Source organism: Cryptomeria japonica, chromosome 5 (assembly GCF_030272615.1).
Source record: "Cryptomeria japonica chromosome 5, Sugi_1.0, whole genome shotgun sequence".
NCBI lineage: Eukaryota > Viridiplantae > Streptophyta > Pinopsida > Cupressales > Cupressaceae > Cryptomeria > Cryptomeria japonica.
In genome coordinates, this window is record NC_081409.1 from 446,109,783 (window position 1) to 446,130,963 (window position 21,181).

General features: G+C 38.4%; 1 protein-coding gene across 1 annotated transcript; it reads left to right on the forward strand.

Annotated features, from left to right (window-relative positions):
- The first annotated feature begins 6,550 nt into the window (after window positions 1-6,550).
- LOC131060658 (large ribosomal subunit protein uL22y) lies at window positions 6,551-19,354 on the forward strand. The gene is made up of 7 exons (XM_057993974.2): window positions 6,551-6,706; window positions 6,791-6,827; window positions 7,107-7,147; window positions 7,333-7,563; window positions 7,781-7,883; window positions 8,001-8,068; window positions 18,897-19,354. Exons 1-7 carry the CDS (start codon window positions 6,704-6,706, stop codon window positions 18,963-18,965), a joined length of 552 nt encoding a protein of 183 aa, XP_057849957.1. The 5' UTR covers window positions 6,551-6,703; the 3' UTR covers window positions 18,966-19,354.
- Window positions 19,355-21,181: the final 1,827 nt, after the last annotated feature.

The following is a 21,181-nucleotide window of genomic DNA, read 5'->3' on the forward strand; positions in this document are numbered from 1 at the left end:
CATATGAGGGCAATGCAAATGAAGGAAAATGATTGACTATGTGTGACCAAGACAAGTTGACTAAAAAATGAAGCCCTATAGGAAGCAACCTTAGAAGTTCTTTGAATCTAAAAACTTAAGTTCCTTTTGTTCTCAAGATTTTTCTGTAATCTCTCAACTGTGAACACAGACGCAGTTTTAACAGACCCAGACGTGATTTATGATCCCAGATGTAGCTCCAGTAAACACAGACGCAATTTTCTAGTGATAATGACACTTTCAGCTTGAAAGTCAGAGACACAATTATGCTCTGCACAGACTTGATTTTTCAACACAGATGTGGTTTCAATTGACAGAGACAGTTTCTAAAAATGTGACAATTTCTTGGTGATACTGTTGTAGGACACAAACGCAATTCTGTACCGCACAGACACAATTCTCAGCACATACATGATTTTAACAGTCATAGACGCATTTTTTGATACTTTGTGTAATTTTGTCCGATTGTGAAGTTGTCCAATGTGACCAAATCTCAATGTTTTGACTTTTTTTGTGACAAGAGGACACAATAACAGTGAAGACTCAATGTTTGAAAGTGTTTTTGTCCGAAGGATCAAAAAATGTTTCCAAACGTGAAATATAATGTGAAATATTTTTGCATACACCTGAAAAATGGTAGACACAATGTTTCTTTGTTTTGCTTGAAAATGTAAGAGTGTTTTGATCATGCAAGCACAAATCCTAGGTTCGGTCGGGACAATAGTTATTGAATCTCACTTGGGGGGTTACTTCGAGCTACGCAATTCAGAGTGGATACTTAGATGCTTGACCCCACTGGCTCCACCCTCGACCCTCACTTATTCAGGGTAGCCAAGCACCAGCCCCCACAAAAACTCCCCGTGGCGAACTTTGTATCTCTGCTAAGAACCATAAGAATGTGAGACGCTTCAGAGGTCCGACCTCCTGCACCAACAACTAGAAGGTTTTTGGCTTCTAACACAAAATGGTGTCTAGTAAGGGCATCCGTTTGGGTGGCTATAATTAGCAGTGTGTTACGCTTCGTTAAATGGAAGCCCCCCCAGCATATAGAGGTTGCGCTCTATAGGGTTTATGGGGAGTCATAACGTCGTTATAGCAACATGTAACACCCGTTCCTTGCAACTTTCATCACAAACACTTTTATTTATAGTGGCTTGGAAAGCTTAGCTTTAGCCCATAACCACTTGGGTCATTCCCTCTCACTTGGCCTTATGGGCTACTCGGGAGGCAGGCCCTCTAAAAGGTAAAACACAAAGAGCCTTTTGCTCAAGACACAAAAGACACTTGTTAATTTTAGAGCACCAAAATGAAGTGTTTTCTAAACTAAAGAAGACAAAGAAAGCAATCTCAAAATCAAATCTTTGCCAAAGGTCCTTCACCAAACTTGTTAGTAGTTTTGAAATGATACCCCTCCTGCAAGCACACAAGTTAGGTAAATTTTAAGATCCAAAAGACTTTGTGAAATAGGGGCCTTCGACAAGACACTTTTCTCCTTTTTAAACAACTGCACCACTTTGTTAGTTGGATCAAAAGAGGTTAGCTCAAAAAAAAAAAAATCTTAAAAACCCTAAATGAAAGCGAAAAATGCAAAATTGAAAACACAGACACAAAATCAGATCAAAGACGCAAAAAGATGAAACAAAGACGTAGTTTCCATATCTAAGACCTACAAAATAGATAACAAAACGTAGGCGCGACATAAACCTACATAAACACGAGATCTGGACACAGACGCAACAATACAACTCACAGATGTGATTCCAGTAACCTGTAACTGCAAAACTGAGCAAAAACCCTGCAAAACTAAAAACGCAACAAAAAGCAACGCAAACATGAAAAGAAAACTAAAATATGGTTAGATGCTACACAGATGCAACTTTAGGATGACAGATTTGCAAAAATAGCAAGAAATAAAAAATGCAGATATAGCGGTCGCAGACACGAAACAAAACATAGACGCGGTTAGATCCGTTGCAGACATAGAAAAATCCAGAATCGTCGCAATGTCAAACTTGAAACTTTTTAAAACACAAAATCTGCAAATAAGATGTCAAAATAAAAGGGACAAGGGTCCCATCGAGCGTGCCAAAATGTATACGGTAAAAATGGATAGTGAAAAACAACAATATTGATAGACTAACAAGGATCAACCACAAAAACCTAGCCTAACAATGAAAATGATCCACCACACACAAATGAAGATGCCTAATACCATTCAAATCAACAAAATAAACCAAATATACCATTCACATGTCTAGTAGGGTTTCAATCTCCATTGATCTTGTTTGATGTAGTTGCTCTCAAATTTTAGGTGTGTACAAGAGCTCAACAAAGAACAAAAATGTGGGTGATAGCTTGATCACAAGAAAGCTTGATTGCGTCATTAGGGTTGAAAAGGAAGAGGGCATCCTCTTATATAGAGAACACTATAAGTAATGAAGGGATAAGATTAAGAGGTGTAAAGATAAATGGTCGGCTTAGATTAAAGGGTAGGTAGAGGAAATAACTAAATGGTAAAGGGGGTAGGTAAGAGAAGAATTAAGAGATGAGTGACATGTGTCATGGGTAGAAAAGGACAATGAATTAATTAAATAAATAAAGATTCATTTAACTAATAGAGGAAATGGGATCAATTAAATAAATAAAATATTTATTTAATTTAAGAAAAGGACAATTTAAATAAATAAAATATTTATTTAATTTAAGAAAAGGACAATTTAAATAAATAAAAGTATTTATTTAAATGAGGAAAGGCTTAGGAGAGGATAAATGAATTAATTAAATAAATAAAAAATTACTTAATTAATAGAAGACTTAGGATAAAACAATTAAATAAATAAATATCTATTTAATTAGACAAAACAATTTTAGGTGTCTATAGGAAGAGGCATACAAATTGTGACACTACTTGTTCATCTGTCCCCCCAACCAACCCTTGTGATACTCAGTGATACAAAGGATGATCGAGAATATAATTTGCATCAGGAGTTAGGAGGAAGGGAAGCTTGACCTGATGATAAGGGCACTAGGTTGCTTGAAAGTGAAAAGTTCATCTCTGATGACGAATTCATTCACTCACATGAATTTAAAGCATTTTTGTACAAATATCAAGGAAAATTGATCAGGCAGCAGGCCGATAATGCGACTTGTGAGAATGAAAACATGCTACTTGAAAAGTTGGAAAGGGATATTGACAGTTAAATCGCCACAATGACTCCTGTCAAAGTAAGACAACTCTTACAAGAAGTCAGTGTACTCATTGTACCGGGATGGGACATAATTTATGCTCTTCTCTTTGATAGCTTTGTAAAAAACCACACTTCTCAAATGAAGATACCATCACAAGACATTGATAGAATATACTTAGGCTCTGGGTTTGATCTAGACAAGAAAGTGTTATTACAATGGGCTTTGTATCCCAGGAATAAGATGCCTACTCTAGTTGATACTGACAAAATGTCTGGGCATCTTATGGTCCAAAGGGTAGGAGAAATGGATCCCTTGGAGATGGTTGATCTTAATGTTAACATGGCAGAGTTTATGAAAGAACAGATGAAGCATGTTGTGAGAGAAAGAAATGCCTGCAAGATGAAATATGAGACAACCGAGGAACGAATTCAGTGATTGGAGGAAGAATTGAGATCAATTCCTAATAGGGAGGGATTCTCATATGAGCGTGAACAACAAATCACTGAAGCCCTCCAAGACACCAATTATTGGAGATATTAAGCTAAAAATTTGCAAAAAAAATGGAAAAGAAAGAGAGGCAAAGAAAAAAGGGCATTTATGACATGATGGCAGGGTTAATTACTCACAAGTTTAATGAGATGATGACATACACACATGACTACTGGAACACTTATGTGGGTACCTTTAGGGCATTGGAAGAACATACTAGGTTAACAGGAAGGATAAAAGAGATAATGAACAAAGAACAGAATCCAAAGTCATCAAAATTGCCAAGGAATATGGAAAGGATGTGGTCCAAACATATAGAGTATAAAGAGAAGCTGTAGGATGACTTGAATAGGCTGGACACAAAGGATGTTGAGAGTCTCCCTTCATTGCTTGATGAAGATGGCACACCTATATCCCAGGAAGAATGGAGAGGTTTATTGTCACAGGAGCACCCACGGGCTTTGGAGGCAATCAATGATGGAGATCACATCCTGGACAACGTAAAGATGATCCTGAGAAAATTATACAGAAAGGAGCATGTTATGAGACACTTGTCTCAAACATAACTACATACAAATATTAGGGATACATAGATCATTTAGGGGTTGTTAATCTTTTCCTTCTAAATCGTTAAGTACTTGTTTAGTTAGTTACAATGTGTAACTAATTATATATTGTTCCCAAAAGACATGTTGTTTTATATGTATTGTTTTTGTCTTTATAAGAGGAAGACCATTTCAATGTGATAGAGGATCATAGAAATCACAAAAAGAAAAAGACTTTCAGTTCAAAAACATTAAGCATTTTACTACTCTTCTTATGCAATTCTGATATAAGTAATACAAAATCAGTTATCTTTGTGCTTAGATGCTATATTTAGATTATCGTGGGTTACCTTTTGAATCTCTTGCTATTTTGATACTGAGAAGATCGAAGGTTGCATTAAAAGTTCTTTCTGTATACTGTTACTATCTTGTTATTTTCATTTTATGAACAAGAAGGTATACATTCTTGGATAAGTTTCTGTGTGAGCTTGATTGAATTTGCCATATAGTAACTGTCATAATAAGATTAATAGGTGTAGGAAGATCAACAATGGATAGTTATGTAAAACTGTCTAGTAAGGAGACAAGAAGAAAGGAAGCTCCATAAGACTCTGTGCCCAATTAAGAGAAAGACACTGATCTATATTGCATGTCCAACATTGCATTTCATAAAAATAAAAAGAACACAGTTCCATTTCAATTTTCAATAAAATAGGAAGTAAGATCTCATTTCAGTTCTAGTTTTGTAAAGTAGGAGTAGAAGATATAAATACAAAGTCATTCTCACTTTCATGCCATTTGAGATTGACCCAAGATAGGAATATTGTAATATAATCTACCTAGATATCGTTGGCTGATTGTAAGACATATAAGTTGAAGTTGGTGGTAAGGTACACCCGCCTTGGTTTGGCAGAACCATAAGTGAAGGGAACTAAGATCAAATTGATCATTCCATTAGTTGGCCAAAATCAACTGCTGGTCCTGATCATAGAAAGTGGCATACTCTTAGGGATCATCAAACCGGTGATTTTGAGCTCCAACAGAGCCATTGAAACCTGTAAAAGCCGAAGCAGATTCATCTCTTCTCCATCCCTGAGCACGGTTACATCCACCATTTTCCTTATGTGAAAAATAAAAATCCCTTTTCCTGCTTTAATCCTCCCATACCCATTTTGGTTTGTTCCATGATCTAGGTGCAGGTAACACACATGGTACCTGTTCTGATCCTGTGAATGAAAGGCCCTAAAATCGCGTGGTTGCAACCCTAGTCTCCACCTCGACGCTATCTTGTTATTTGGTATGCTAGTTTGTTAAATTAAAAGAAGAAGAAGATATCTTTTCAAATTAGTAAATTAATTATTTAGTTTCTATTAAGCAATTGACACAGTTAGAGCATCTCAATGCAATTTAAAAGATAAAAAAATAATACATTACATTCTATCAATTTTCTATTTATTGTTCAAATGTTACAAATTGATAGTACAACAAAAAAAATCAGGTCTAAATAATTTAATGCAAAATCAAAACATTCACAAATAAATGAAATAACTTAAGCATTTAAAACAATGGCAAACAAACAAGAGAATCAAGTCTATGAATGAATCAACTCATTGGTTTTGACTTCGAGACCTACATCCAACTATATCACTCTTGTGTTTTGGTTTGAGATTGGATTTGTTAAGAGACCTTAGGTGAATTAGGAGAGGCCTTGCAACTTTTGCCATTGTTGTCTTTGAACAAGCAACCATTCTTAAGAATATCAAATGAGAGAATGGTCACCTTGAAGCAACTAAACAAGTAGCCCTCATCAAGACTTTCCAATACAAAACTCACTTGGAAGCCCTTTGTAAGTGAACCGATAGCAACTTAATGCTATCCACTCATAAAACATACCTCTACAAAACACTCCACTTCATCCCACATAACACCCTCTATATCTCATTTATTCTAGTATCAAGAACAACTAGACCTTTTTCAATAGGGAACACTCAACTCATCACCTATACACTTCTTCCTTGAAATCACCACTTTAAAGATCTACCATACATGCAACAATGCATGACATACGTAACCATATTTCATTTAATACTTCCAATAGTAAAAATGTTTAAAACTAATTGCCATTAACTTTCTTCATATTTTTGTTTTCTAAATGAAACCTCTCACAAATTAATTTAGGGCTTATATGTATTAGATTAGCCTAGATTAAGCTTAGGAGAGTTTATTTCGTAGTTTTACATCAACCTCCTTTAACCCGCGTTTCACCACAGATTGACCAGAGTTTTAGTATTCGACTGAGTTTAGTTAGGGTTTGATCGATACGAGGGTTTATGGTATGCACCGAACAGTGTCTAATGATTGCCCTTGCCCTTGCGAGGAAGGTCTCAGAGGAGAGGAGAGGAGAGGAGAGGAGAGGAGCGAGGGTGAGAGTGACGTAGTGTGGTGTGGTAGTCTCAGCAGCTATGGTAAGTAGCTCGTCTTGCAACGTTTGAATTTTGTTTGTACATTAATTTCTGTGAAGCAGGGTCTAATTCTGGATTTGGGTGTAGGTGAAATACTCGAGAGAGCCCGACAATTCCACCAAATGTAAGATCACCATTCTAACTTATATCTCTTTAAAACTTTATTAGCTTATGCATCTAAATTTGGAGTTTTTGCCTTTAGTTACGAGGCTGCACAGAGCGGAGGTTAAATGGCTGATAAACCTTTCGTACTGTAGAACTCTAAATGTCACCTCTTTTGAGCCGAAGGAAAGTCTGTTCCACTAGATTCTAAGAAAAATATTTTCCTATCACTTGTAGAATCCTGCACGCCAAATTTCATTTTGAATTATTGCCTGTCATGACATAATCTATTTTACTGCAGCTTGCAAGGCCAGGGGATCCGACCTTCGAGTTCATTTCAAGGTACACATTATTTAGGATAGTTTAGTAGCTCGCTTTTGTAAATGATGTCTTGAACATAAATAGTATTAGATGATATCTCTCGCTTAATTATTTACGATAGTTCAGTAGCTCGCCTTTTGTAAATGATGTCTTGAACATAAATAGTATTAGATGAAATCTCTCTTTTAATTGTATTATTTTTCCAGAACACAAGGGAAACCGCACAGGCTATTAAGAAGCTTCCTTTAGGCAAGGCGAAGAGGTATCTTGAGGATGTGCTTGCTCACAAGCAAGCAATACCCTTTCGCCGTTTTTGTGGTGGTGTGGGTAGAACAGCCCAAGCGAAGTCACGCAACTCAAATGGTCAGGGTCGCTGGCCTGTTAAATCTGCTGAATTCTTGTTAGGTCTACTAAAAAATGCAGAGAGTAATGCTGAGGTATTAGCCATTTTTTGTGGAGCATGCTTTTTGATCACTACATTATAAATGTTGCCCTATTTAGATTCGAAAAGTAAATTTTTGTTTTCTGATCCTTATTTCTTGAAGTGTACTACTCCATGAAATATATAGTTGCATTTTCTTTTATTTCCTTAAGAGTCCTTTGGATCTTTGATTTTTAAGGAGTGTGCTCAAAAGTGTACTTTGCAATTTTCAGGTGAAGGGTCTTGACGTGGACACACTTTACGTTACTCACATTCAAGTTAATCAGGCTCCAAAGCAGCGACGTCGAACATATCGTGCCCATGGGAGAATTAATCGTATACACATTTCTATCAAACCTTCATTATTTGCAAATTTCCATATTTTGAACAGAATTTTTACTCTGGCACTTGCATCATAATGTTTTCTTCTCTTGTTTATTTGTTTGATTTCAGCTTATATGTCATCACCATGTCACATCGAGTTGATATTGTCTGAGAAAGAGGCACCTGTTAGAAAAGAGGTATTTACTATTTTTATCTTATATCAGTTCCTTGAATATTTTAGATGGTAAGTTGATGATTTCATTTAATAGCAGCGTTTCTCTAAGTTTTGAGGATAGGGGATGTAAGGTTGTGGTTTTAGGGACAGCAAAAGAAAAAGCGATATGCTTAAGATTGGATATATGTGGTCAAAGGCGTGGTGTTACAAAATCGAGCAAATGAGTATATAACTCTCACACAAGTGAGATGTTGTTGCAAGCTCACCTTAATAGAATATGATTACACTTTTAATTACATAGACATGATCTAAAGTTCGGAATGATTCAGTGTTCCATGGGCGTCGGGGACGGGGGGACCAAGGGTCTAAATTTGGGGACGGCGGGGGGACGGCGGTGGGGGGGTGGCGGGGTGGTGGTGCTCATATACTTATACATATACATATAGTACTTGAAAAACTAGTTTTGAAAAGATGTATAACAGTATAACAGTATAAGAATTAGATTTCAAATGAAACTATAGGAAATACCAAGATTACTTAGATTAGTGATAAGTAACTAATTGCTAAAAGACAAAGTAAATAAAATTTGACAAATGAAATTGTCAAATTGGAGATTTCTCATTTCTATCATATGAATATCGAAAAAGGAAAACGAAAATACGAATATCTGATGCCATTGCAAAGTCTATAATAATAAAGATGATTACATGATTCATCATTACAATGAGTAGCCAAATACAAATATGTGTAGCAATAGCATTACAAAAGAGACTAGAGTCAAATACAAAATGACAAAATTGAAAACTCAAACTGTAGCTAATGGAGGCCTCTAATCATCTGCGAACTCCTCCTCACTGGAACTGCTGGACTCCTGAGGATCAAGGTCCCTCAAGCTCACACCAACTAGCCCTGCATCTGAAGTGGTAGAATCATCCTCATCAATCTGTGAAGGCTCCTCTGGCTCTACATCCCATCGTGCCGCTGGACTCTCCTTGTACATGAGTGTCTTGCGGTCAATGAGACGCAAAGCACTGTGTACAACCACAAGCTTCTCTGCTCTCTTAGAGGTAAGTCTGTTCCTCTTAAGAGAGTGGATGAAGCTATATGTAGACCAGTTTCTCTCAGCAGCTGAAGAACTGGAAATCTGGAATAGCAGACGGATGGCTAGAGTGGTGGTCAAAGATTTCGGGCCATGACAATTCCACCATAAAAGTGGGTCCTCCTGTGCCATGTTGTCTATATCCATCTTTGCCGCATCTGAATAACCTCTAAGAGTGGCAAATCTTCCCCACTCAGTGTGCATTGTGCCGGCATCTCTGGAATCAAACATCTTCTCTATGCACCTAAAGAAACCCGCCTTCACCTCATCATCCTGAATCGGTGTCAGTCTACCCGATCTAGCCTTGTACCACTTAGGATTCAAGGCAAAGGCAGCCATATGCAAAGGAGTGTTCAACTTGTCCCATCTACGCTGAATGATAGGCTAGATTTTCTCATTGTAGAATGCTAAAGAGGGGTCTTTCACTCGCACAGCAGCCCTCATCTGGTCAAGCATAGAGTCAATGCACTCATACACCTCTCCAAGGTTAGGTGCATCCCCATCCCCATATTTGATCACCTGGAATACTGGAGTAATGATAGAGACAATGTATTTCGCATCAGTCCAAAACACATCACTCTTCACCATCTCCTTCACCCTTCTCCCTTGCTCTTTCTTGGCCTCAGCCCACCTATTCCACTCATTAGTCATAACCATGAGTTGCAATGCCTCTTGCAACTCAATCATTCTCTCCAAGAGAATGAAATAGGATGCATATCTAGTCTCAACTGGTTTCAAGAACTCCTCCTTCGCGAAGGTCCTGAAGAGTGCATGTGAAGTGTGGTGGTTGCAGATAAACATCTGCACATCTCTCGCATCGGTGACCACTCCTCTAATCCAGTCTATCTTCCCCATGTCCTTGAGTGCATTGTTCATGGCATGCACACAACATGGGGTCCACCAAATGTGTCTATAGGCTGCCTCAATGAGTCTCCTTGCTGCTCTACACACATGGGCTGCATCTGTCACTACTTGGACCACATTTTGTGGCCCAACCTCCTCAATAGCCTCTTTGAGGACCTGAAACTGGAAATCAGCATCTTTACGATGCCCTGTACAATCAACTGCTCTAAGGAAGTATGGGCCCTCTGCACATGTGACCATGACGTTGATGAGTGGACGATGGCTAATGTTCGTCCACCCATCCATAACTATGCTGCACCCCGATGCCACCCAACATGCCTTCATCTTCTCCATCAAAATATTGATCTTGGAATAGCTTTTATCCAAGATCGAGGTCCTCATCATCTCCCCTGGTGGCACATAAGATGGTCCTCCCTTGGCCACCATAGCCATCATCTCCCTATAATAAGGAGACCGTGTAACATGAAATGGAATGCCATTGGCAAAGAAGAACTTGCCAATGGATTCATCTATCTCATCTCTCAGCTGCACATTAAACATATCAGTAATGGGGTTGCTCTGTGCTGTCTGCAACTTACGTTTCCTAGCCCTGGCGGCAGTAGAAGTGGAAGTGGATGGAGATCCAAACATCATTCCTCTTGTTTGCGAAGCATGAGAAGTATGAAGTGCTGCCCTAGCAGACAAAGTAGTAGGCATTGAAATATTTGTGTCATCTGGAACCCCCAAATCCTGTTAAACTCAATTCTGTACTGTATATTTTTGGCTTCCTCCAAAAACTTACAATGTTTCACGCCTTTTCCTCTCCAAAACAGAAAGTGTGCATTCAACCTACTAATGCTACCGAACCATTCTGTGTCACAAATATTGCACTTTCACTTCCTTGTTCCCCCACTTGAATGTGATGCAGTGCCTTGTACTGATATTCGTGAAGCAAACTGTTTTAGAGGAGACTTAGGATCAAAATGACCCCTAGCATATGGTGCCAACAACTTTGAAGGGCAACCTGTACTAGCTGGTGCACTTGCCATAGAGCTAGATTGGGCTTCAGGATCAGCCCCATGGTCACCCCCCTCATTTTCAGGTTCATATTCCGAATCATTCTCACTATGAGAATGGATTTCCATGTCATCTTCACTCATGCCTTGGGAGCTCATTGTGAAATTGACACTGCATTTCACAAAATAAAAATAAAATCAGCCTAGTTTAACAATATATTTTTAAATTTTTTTCCAAAAATGACATAGAACAATGAAAATCAGAAAATATTCAAAAAAAAAGAAAAAAAAAAAAAAAAAAAGTTGAAAAACCCTACCTTGTGCTTGAAAAATCTCTCCAAAATGTAGAAGAATCTTCTTCCTCCTCTTCTTCTTGCTTTTTCTAGCTCCTATCACACTTGCAATCAGCTTTTCTCACCCCTTCAATCAGTCTTCTTCAAATTTTTCCTCCTCTTTAGCTTGCTGGAAAAAAAAATCAGTTTACCAAAATGAGAGTTAAATCTAAAAAAAACATGCTTTTGTGTTGTTTTGGGGGGTTGGGTGGGGCCCACGTCCAATTAGGGTTACCCATTAATCCCCCCAAAAGGCACATGTTTTTTAAAATGTTGCTTTTTTTGTTTGTTTAGGCGTGGGGACGCGTGAGACGCCTGGGCGTCTCCCCGTCCCTCGAGAGACGCCCGGGCATTTCTCGAGGGACGGGGAGGTGTCTCCCAAGGAGACGCCTAGATGTCTCCGAGGAGACGTCTCCACGTCTCCACGTCTCCCTGGGAGACGCGGAGACGAGGAGACGTCCCGACGGCGATTGGGTGGCGGTGGCGGGGCAGCGGGGGACGTCGCGTCCCCATCCCCCCGTCCCCGAGACGTCCCTGACGGGGGGGCGCGCCCAAAAAGGGGGGGACGCGTCCCCGTGGAATGGGGGAATGATTTAAATAATTTTCCAAGGATATATCTTTCTCTAACCATGTGACTATCCCACTCTTCGAGGACATTGATTTTGATGAGAAGTGGAGCTATTCCCCTCCATTTACCAACCTATCCGCCATGAAATTTGATTCCTTTAATGCCTGAATGCAAGAAATTCAAAATTGGAATTGAGATGAGCTTCCTCAATAATTGTTTTTAATTTCCAATTCTGCAAAATTATTGTTCCTCAAACCATTCATTACCAATAAGGAATCACCTTCATGCTTAAAATGCTTGTCATCAAATGGGACACACAATTTAATCCAAATCAACATTATTAATGTTTCAACTTTGTTGTTTGTTTTTATAACCAACTATGAGGCCCCCTTGACAAATTTGCTACATGCCAATCTAAAAGCAATTCTTGCACCTGCGAAGCTTGGATTCCCTTTGGCAACACCATCAAAGTTCATCTTAACAATATGAGATCTTGGAGGAATTTGATGCATCCTTTCTTATTGCTAAGCATTTTCTCAATTACACCATAAACAGGGGAGGGTGTGAAAGGTTCCTGGTGCAGGAACACCTAGGTGATCAATGGAGTCTGAAGGATTTTGATTTGTTTTTGTGTTTTCCAATGTCTCAAGGATGTAATAAGGTCGTGTGGACCATTCTACATGGTTTCATGCATATTTCTAAGGCTTTGGTGCCAATTGTTCATTTGTAACCAATCAGTACAATAAGGACCTAATTGGTCAACCTTGGTCAAAGGTCCCCCAAAGTGTGCAAATGGGTGAAAATCAATGTATTTCATGTTTTTGAGCCATATGTGGCCTATTGGTGATGATTTGATGTATTTAGGAAGGTTGGATAAGTTGGAGTCAAAAGTTGCAAAAAGTTGGATGACAACTTTTGCAACTTTTGTTGTCAAAATGCAAAATATGTATGCCAATGGCTAACTGATTTGAAAATCAGTTATAGACGTTGGGGTGATTGTAAGAGGGCTATATATGCCTTCCACAACCCTAGGCAAGGTTGGTTGTTGTGACCATTGAAGATTGGCAATAAGAATTGTGTGTTTTGTTGTGTAAATTCACGGTTTCCTGAGATAACAGTCATTTTGTACGGACTTGTACGGACAGAGGATGGTCTAATGTGGCATGGTTGGATAGATACACGAGTTAGCTTTCATTTGCACCTAGTTTGATTTTATTTCATTTAGATTTGACAAAAATATTGCATTTCTTCTGACTGGCGGTTTGAAACCCTCCATTCCTAGGGTTTTGGCACAAATATGCCTACAACTCCGTACTCCAACGGCTGGTGATGAAAGTTGGTGAAAGTATGGGGTTAGGGGTTTGGTGTAGGATTTCTGGGGTGGCAGAGCAAACAAGGACAATGGCCAATCAGAGGAGTCAATAATCAGTATGACATCTCTATGTGATAGACTGTGACAGTGTATTATTGACTGCTAAAATGAGCATGTGAGGGAATTTTAAGAGGTTTGGGCACTGTTTGAAGGTGGAATGTGTGGTTTGGAGACAAGAAAGAACCTTTGAGTGTGGTGGTTGGGTTGGGTGAAGAGTTTTGAGGGCACTTGCTTTGGAAAAGTGACCTAATTGGGGTATTGGGTCTAGGTGAGTGCTGTGGGTTGACACCATTGGTCCAAAGTATCATAGGTTGGTTTTGGGATATGTTTTGGGCAATCCAAAGGGGTGTCTGAAAGTGTGTTTGGTTTGTGTGAGAAACTAACTGATTGGAAGTTGTGATTCAATTTCACGAAGTATGGCTGCTAGGCCTAGAAGACTAGTATTGCAATTCATGCCAAATAGGGGTTTGTGATCAGGGTTGGGGTCACAAATTGATTCATGGAAGTTGTCTTGTGCAGGAACAAGAGTCTCTAAACCACTACCACTTTGTTGTCATGAAATACCAAAGTGCCATTGATGTGTGAGTAAGCCTTAGGAACAAGGTTGAGTCCCTTGTTGAGTAAAGGGTGTTGTGAAGGTTTGTTCCTTGTTTGGGTTGTTTGGCTAATGTCTTTGGGAGCTCTGCATCAGTTCCTATGATTTCAATATGGTTAATTACAATATATATTCATTAGAACTATTACAATAACATTTGTAAAATATTAGCAAAATTAGAATTTTACAATCATTTGTCAAACAATATGTGAAGAAAAAATAGTCATAGTTAACTTTTTGCAACATCCATAAAATAATGTCAAAATAGAATTTAGCCATAGTTACAATGTGTAAATAGTTTTTAAAAATTTGTCAAATAAAATTCCAAATATTTTTTGAATTAGTTAACCATTTATGCAAATCTTGGAAATAGATTTTAACTAAAGCTTCTTCACATAGGAGCAAGTATCTACATTTTTTTGCTCCAACATCTTTCCAAAGAAACCAATTTATCTCTAAAATTCTTTTGATGTCTTTCTAGCTAGTTTTTGCAAATAGTGTATCTAAATACAATGCACCACAAGACCTTAAGATGAGGGGGCACAAGTGTCGATTGCTCAAGTGATGTATGAAGCTAGTAGAAAAAACCTAGATAATCCTAAGACGTGTTGGCTCTTAAAGTTGTGCGTTCTCGAATCCCTAATAACAAACTATATCTAAATCTAGGGGTTGCCAACTTAGGGTAGATAACTCGTAGCCTATGATTGGGCAAGAACAACAATGGGCCAAGTGATAAGGATGGGTAACTACTTCAATTAGGCTCTATAAGGTCAAGGGCAGAAACTCCCCGAGGTCTTGACAATTAAAGAGATAAGAATTTAGGCTCAAGGCTTTGAAGATGAATTTTACCTTGAGCACAAGAAACTCCAATTGGTTGTCACTAAGTACTCATGTGCTAGTCTCTTATCAAGGCTAGAAACCCCTTTCAAGCAAATATGCAACCCTGCAAGAGACTTTGGATGTAACATTTTCAACCAGTTAAAGATATTCGACCTCTAATTTCAACTTCTTGCATGGATGCAAAATGGGGCAATAATGCATGGCTCTTGTTTGTTATTGGAGAGAATAATTATCAATGGGAAAGGTGAGATGATTTGCCTTTTAGTCATTTACTAGATTGAGGACATAGATCTTGACAGCCAGCTATACAAGCAAAGATGGATGAAATGAGCTAAATGGCTGATTTGGAACAGTGACATGTGTCCAAGGATTACTACATGACATGTGTTAGTCTTCTCACAGTTAAGCAATCAACATGGTGTTTAAAGCGAGTTACCACAAATTAGTTTCAACATGGTGTCAAGGGTTAGAGACCACTAAGTCAGACTAAATACAATGTCTCAATGAAGAGACCACAAACTATGGATATTTTTGTTAGCACCATTAAAGAAAGAAAGAAAGATTCTTTACGATGCTGGTGGTGTGTATATGGGTCTACAGATGGCTTATAGCAATATGGGACTACCCCATACTCCTTGCGGGAGGCACCTAACTGTGCTACAAATGAGTCATACATACCTTACCCCCTTGTGGGATTTGAACTTGTGACCTCTCTTTCAAGAGCACAAGTTCTCCACCACTAGGCCAACTCAGGCTGTATTTTCTTAAAAAGGTTAGATGATTTAGAAAAAGGAATTTTGTTGAGTCCATGTGAGAAAGTTATTTGTTCTGCAAGATGTCATGGATTAGATGCCAGGAGATTGGTTTTACAAGTTGTGAGTTTCTGACAAGGTACTGTAGGCATGAGATCGCTGACTGATCTCCAGCTTCAACATGTTATCACATAAGTTGGACCACAAAATAGTCCCATACATGCATGGTCAAGTAACTTTTCCACAGATTCTAAAAGGAAAAAAATTAAATTCTGATTAACTTTAAGAATGGAGTAATGCTAACAAAATCCAATAAAGCAGCAGAATTAAACAATGGGGCACAAACCACTTACAAAAGATTCACCTGAGAAATCTTCTGGGGGAAAAGCCCATCTCGAAACAATATGGCGTTTCAAATACAATGAGAACTCTCATGTGCTAGTCTTATTTCTTTAACCTATGCTCCAATTATACCTGTTTCAATTCAACTTTCAACAACTTGCTTCAAGCATCCTCACTTAGATGCTCCAACCCTCATGGTTTGCTTTACCAGCTCTCAAATACAACTCTGTTTGTATTTATGGGCACCATACATGCTTACACATCTGATGGTCACCAGTTTCTAGTTTTTTTTTGGTCGGTAATAGTGATAGATTTTTTTAATAATATCAGGATTTAAACCTGGCCCAAACTAGGTTGGGCTTCAATCAGTGAGCCACCTCTCCGAAACAGCAAGTGTCAAAATGCACAAACCCATTGACAGGTCAACAAATCACTGCTTGATTTTAACTTTGCCCCTATCATGTGAGCGAAGAAGCATGTTAAAGGAACCTTCTTCCTTGCCTCTCTTGCCCCTCTTCCGTTTCACTTCTATCCATCCTTCCTCTTGCCCGTCGGCATCCAATAATGCCTCCTTGGATGCACCCCATCATTAGACCTTTCCCTCTCAACCTTGCTCTGTTGGCCAGTCTGTTTCATCTTTATCTACCACAGAGCAACCCTTCACAATGTCACTATTTTTAGGCTTTGCCTCTAACCTTCTCGAGGGTTTTGCAGTTTCAGGAACCAAACCCTGTTGCATCTCCCCATCATCTCTTCCCTGTTGCTTCTCTTCCTCATCTCTTCCTAAAGCATCCTTAGTTACATCCACCATTTCTTTTTCCATCGTCTAATGACTGGGGGAAACCTCCCTCCACCAGGTAGCCTGCTTCTGTTGTTTCCACTTGTCACATTTTGCAGCAATGTGCCCTATTTTGAAACATCTTATACATCTGAAAGGAATACCTTCAAAATCAATCGGCTGTAATTAACTGTTGTTTGCAAATTTCAGAGATACCTCTGTAGGTGGAGCTTTCGACAAGTCAATCTCAAGCAGAATGCTGGCGTAGGTAGTACGCAAAAAATCTAAAGAACCCTCATCAACCCCCAGATATCTACCCAAAGAATTTCCAACAGTTTCAGAAAACGATTTAAACCAAAACTGCAACGGAAGATTTGGAAGTCTTACCCCTGTTAGTATTTTGTCGAAAGATTTAATTGCGGGATTGAAAGCAGGGTACCAGGGTTTCAACAACAACATACACTTGTCCTCCCAGCTCCATTGATACTCACACAATATTTTCTTCCCGTCACATTCATTATCAAAGACAAGTACGAAAAACCCTCTAGCCCTAGGATAGATTTGGACATCCTCCTCCAGAATGGGACTCCAACACTCTGCAATCCATTTATGCAGTGCACAGAGGCTTGGCCAAAAGCCCTTAAATCTCCTTGGCAAGCCCATGTTGGAAAAAAACTTCTCATTTTATTTCACAATATTTTCCATCTCATTGTCCAGACAGACTATTGGCCTGACTGCTAAAGGCTCAACCCATCCTTTACCAATAACCTCTCGGTTTTTCCACCCTAAGATCATACCCATTCTGGTGCCCAAATCCCTGTTCCGCTTCCACCTGCAGAAAATGTGCAGTCTGCACATTTGTCCTGCCCTTAAAAGTTTGATCCTTCCTAAGCTTCACCTCTGAATCCATCTTCCACACCAAGCTCCGACCTATCCATCCCCTATTTTGCTATGCGGAGACCCCTCTATCAGCGGAAGGCAAAACTGGGCCTCCACACACTGTGCCAGCCCTCCCATGGTATTCCCTGATTTCCACAGAGAAGACCGAGAGTGATACGACTGAGTGGCAGGAAAATGCCTGAAGGAAACATCGCCTCTGCAACCATGCAGTGGGGAAACCCTAGGTGTGGAAGGAAAACGGGAGCTCATCTTCTTATTATTTTGGTGGATTGATAATCCTTGATGTTGGAAGACAACAAAACTCTCGTCGCCAGTTTCTTTTTACTTAGCAGATGCTTATGTTTTCTAAAGATCTAATGTTTGTGAAATTGGAGAGATTTCCCAAATCCTCTCTGCCAGGTTTAGGAGGATCTTTCAAAGCTTTCTCTATTATTAGAAATAAAACTCTAAAATTTTGTTCCCATCGAGCTCATTAGGTAAATAAGAATGCTCTAGTTATTTGAATGATGTTCTGGGTAACTTGATATGCTCTGCTCCCGATACTGAATTAATGTACAATCTAATCAAGTCTGAAAAAGTGATGCTAGATTGAATTACTGAAAACTAATTTGTGTTGCTCAGTCTACTTAATTTTCTCAAATTATACTGAATCCTTGTCTTTTATGATCTCCCCTATCTAGACCAGAATGGGGTGAATCTAGAATGGCAAATTCATTCGATCATGTGATGGATCTGCACAACTTGGAGCCCTTGGCCTCCTGAGAAAACTATAACTGTCAAGCGAGTGTCTAGGGATGGGTGGGATAAGTAGTTGATTCGTTCTGCATAAACCCCATTCATTTGAATAGAGATCTTACAGAGCAGTCAACCGTATCTCTATAGTTATGTTTAAATGTATTTTGCAGGGCCAGGGTTGGTCAATTAGGGATCATTTTTTAGTTTTTGTTATATGTCATTGAACAAAGTTCTGCGGTATGTTGATTACTGTGCAGCATGTCTTGTGGCATAAGGTCAATGGCCTACCATGCAAATTTCATGTTACTTGCTCTTGCTTTTTAAAATTTTATGAAGTTTTATACAATTTAAATTTATGCATGAACCTTGTTTGTATGACAAAGTAAGATGGGTTGAGTGGAAACAAGGGTAACTGAGAAATAACCTATCTCAGATGTTTTCTAGGGTTGAACAGGAAGTAGTCCTGGATGTGTTCTTACATGTGTGTGTCTGTGTAATTGTAGGTAGCTTTATTGTGATGTGGGGATTTGAACTTGTCACGTTTATTATGAAGTAACCATTATACCATGACATGAGTACCTCTTAGGGTTGTTTCAAAGGAATGTTGCTTGCAATGGTTTATGCTTTTTAAGTAGTGTATGTTATATTTATGTTCTGACTTTTTCTTTACTTGTCCAGCCTGAGACTCAAATTGCTCCGAGGAAGTCAAAGAAAGCCCAACAGCTTCAAAGTGGAACATCATCATGAGTGGCCCAAGGAAGTTGAACTGTGGCACAGCATTGGAAGGAGAGGAAACTATGCCTGGTTCTGTTTACTGGCATGGTTTGTAATTGTGGGCCAGAATTCTCATTAAAACTTTACTTTGGGTCTGTCATTTTTAATTTTGTTCGAGTTCTAATGTTTAAAAATGGTATAAAGCATTGGATGGTTTATGTGATCCTCCAAGTAAAAGTTACAGGTTATGTTTTGAACACTTTGAGGATTTATATGCAAGGCTGTCTGTGGAATGAAGGTTCAGGTTCAGTTGACACATTAACTCTATGGAGAGTTATCAACATATTGACTTTTGCTGAATGGTTGACTTTTATACTTTTGTTTGGAATTTCAGTTTATGCGCAAGTGCAAATTTTATTTCATTTGTTTATCTTTTTCATTTATGTCACCATTCTGTGTGTATTTTTATTTTAAGATGAGGGTTGATGTATTTGTGTTTATTTCATTTATGTTGACGTTCCAGTTGACATATCAAATATACGGGTAGTTGTCAACATAATGACTTTTGCCAAATAGTTGACTGTTATACCTTTGTTTGGAATTTCAGTTTATGCTCGAGTGTGCAAAATTTATTTCATTTGCTTTATCTTTGTCATTTATGTTGTCATTCCGTGTGCATTTGTAGATCACCATCAAATCCACGATCAAATTTCAGCCTTTCATCTATTTTATCCAAAATCAAATTCTAGCCATTCATCTATTGTATTAAAAATTTATAAATTGAGATTGAATTAATAAATTTTTCATTCTAATTTAGAGCAATTGAATGCTGTCCAAGTGAGTAACAAACATTCAAACATTTGCAGAGCATGTCCATATGCTTAAAGGTTCTGCATTTTGGTTTGAATCATGTTTTCAATTCATTATGTTTATGCAATTCGTCTTTCTGCTCTATTGGAGGTATGTGATTCAATTTGAAGTTTGCATTTCATTTTATTGAAATTTTCATGCTTACAATTTTGATGGGATAATCCCACAATTATTCTAATCAGTTTTCATTGTGAAATTTATAAGCTTTAATGCGAATTAAGCATTTGTAAGTAGTTTGCTGCAGGAGTTTGAATGCCTCATATCAGAATTCGAATCCCCTTTTTTGTGACAAGGATTTTTTTAAACTATTTTGGTGTTGTTTTAATTAATTTGTTGCTGAAGATTTGCATGTAGAGATTTGTTTGACTATCATTGTAGGTATTTTTGTGACAGGATTGAGAAAATGTGTGCATTTCTCTCCGTATTCCAAGTTACAGGTATATGTAGTTATTCTCTCTCTTTGTTAAGTGGTGCTAGGACTGGATTTGCCAATAGTATGCACCAAGATTTGTCAAGGTCGCCATTCTTTGAGTATGCAGATTGAGTTTAAATGTTGTGCCCTGCTGCCTTGTGGCGTAACATTCTAGTAATTGCCTTGTGCAATAATCCTTTATCATTAGCTACCTTGTCTTGTCCATCTCTTAATTTGTTTGAATAAAGCGCATACACATAATGGTTGTCTATAGTTTAGTGCTGTACTCAAATTACAAATGGGGCACCGTTTTATTTGCTGGTTTCTTCAATAACTAGCTGTGCCATATTTGATTTTTCCTGAATGATTCAAGGCATAAAAAACCACTATACCTTTTCACTGCCACGTCATGTATTGTTTGTTGCTATGACATGGATTATTTTACCACCGCATTGCCTGAATTTTGCAAACTGTTAAACAGAGGATAATCAAACCATTCTTACACAAATAGTTTCGTAGCAAGCACACAACGCTCACAGCCTAGAATCATGTATCGACAGATTGATTTTGCATTGCATGTTTTAGAGCTCAAGCGTGAAGGAGGTTTCAACATTACAGAGAAAAGTTTAGGCTTCCATTATTTGATAGAAAGGCGATCAAGATACAGTGGGAGGATATCATAAATCGCTTTTTAGAGTCATTAATGGGCGGTTGATGAAGTCATTTGTTTAAGTATGATATTTGATGGGTATGGTTTTCTTTATTGTTTGAGAGGTATGATTTATGGATTTCTTGGATGTCAAGGGTGTCTGCAAATTTTGATTCAATAATAAAGGCAATCTGAATCAGTTACTTTAACTTGGGAAGATAAGGAATAGAAATTGGCTGTTAGGTCTGCTTGGCTTTAGAATAGAAATTGGGAACATAAGGAACTTGGTTGGGTGTTAGGTCTGCTTGGCTTTAGAAT

Bases quoted from the DNA above. Each gene is read 5' to 3' on its own strand.
- LOC131060658 (XM_057993974.2), top strand. The intron at 6,828-7,106 runs GTAAGATCACCA...ATTTTACTGCAG, and splicing joins GCCCGACAATTCCACCAAAT to CTTGCAAGGCCAGGGGATCC. The intron at 7,564-7,780 runs GTATTAGCCATT...TGCAATTTTCAG, and splicing joins ATGCAGAGAGTAATGCTGAG to GTGAAGGGTCTTGACGTGGA.